At 43.7% G+C, this 1,052-nt stretch overlaps 1 protein-coding gene across 1 annotated transcript in view; it reads left to right on the top strand.

Annotated features, from left to right (window-relative positions):
* Positions 1–11: 11 nt before the first annotated feature.
* tm9sf4 (transmembrane 9 superfamily protein member 4) overlaps positions 12–1,052 on the top strand; it is a 23,655-nt gene continuing 22,614 nt past the window's right edge. Inside the window, exons 1-2 of the mRNA XM_015396829.1 lie at positions 12–167; positions 455–599. Of these exons, the coding sequence (XP_015252315.1) occupies positions 61–167; positions 455–599 (252 nt within the window). The 5' untranslated portion in view covers positions 12–60. The remainder of the gene's footprint in view (positions 168–454; positions 600–1,052) is intronic.

A 1,052-nucleotide genomic window follows, 5' to 3' on the forward strand; every position in this document is an offset into this window, starting at 1 on the left:
CTTCTTCTAGGCGAGGTCTTACGTGGAGACCGGATCGTGAATACACTGTATAATGTAAAGATGAACGAGGAAAAAAAATGTGAGCTGATGTGTGGCAAGAAGACGCTGAAAGTGGAGGAGAGCAAACTGGTGGCTGAACGCATCCAGGAGGAGTATTACGTTCATCTGTGAGCAGTTTAACATCTCTGATGAAGCAGAAACGGAAACCATTTTAAATTGTTCCTTACAGATTCCAGTTAGGGTCACAAGGTTTTAGTTTCTCACATCAGTCTACTCTGTTAATCTGTGCTGTGTTCAGAGTGGATATTTCACAACACGTCATCTGAAAGCACTTTACAATTCAACCAGATAATTCAATCAAACTGATTCAGAGTTTTATATTTAAGGAAAACAACTGATTTAAAGGTTTAACTTTCAAACCGGAATGAACCGAGGCCTTGATGTGTCCTTTCAGGATCGCAGACAACCTTCCAGTGGCCTCCAGGTTGGAGTCTTACCCCAGCAGAGAAGCTGGAGGGGATGAGGAGCAGAAGAAGGTCGCAGACAGAGATGTTCTGTTTGAGCATGGCTACAGACTGGGCTTCGTCGACAACAACAAGGTTGATTTCACAGTCGCTCTTTCCTCACAAACCTACAGAACTTCTCTGTTCTCTGCAGCTCTCTACTTTTCAGTCTTCCTCTGCTGAATCCACAAACAGTGAGCGATCCGGTTCATTCCAGCCGGTTTAACCACTAAACCAACCATGACTGGGGCTTTGGCTACTGTCATCCTAAAATCCCTCATCCTGTGATCCTCAGTCTGATTACAACCAACTTTAGCTTCAGCACCGGAGCTGATGAGTAGAGTAGGCAGGACCAGGATCCCATTATACGACACAGGAAGATGATCAGATCTCCAGAGGATCACAGGCAGATCTGATCTGGTCCTGCTGACATTATGCTATATGATTGGCTGAACATTTCCACATGATGTAAAACATTTTGATATTAACCTCTTACACCCTCAGGGGGTATAAATAAATTTCTGCCTGACAAAAACACACAAAAGTAAA

The sequence above is a fragment of the Cyprinodon variegatus genome, unplaced genomic scaffold (assembly GCF_000732505.1).
Source record: "Cyprinodon variegatus isolate N-32 unplaced genomic scaffold, C_variegatus-1.0 Scaffold823, whole genome shotgun sequence".
Lineage (NCBI taxonomy): Eukaryota > Metazoa > Chordata > Actinopteri > Cyprinodontiformes > Cyprinodontidae > Cyprinodon > Cyprinodon variegatus.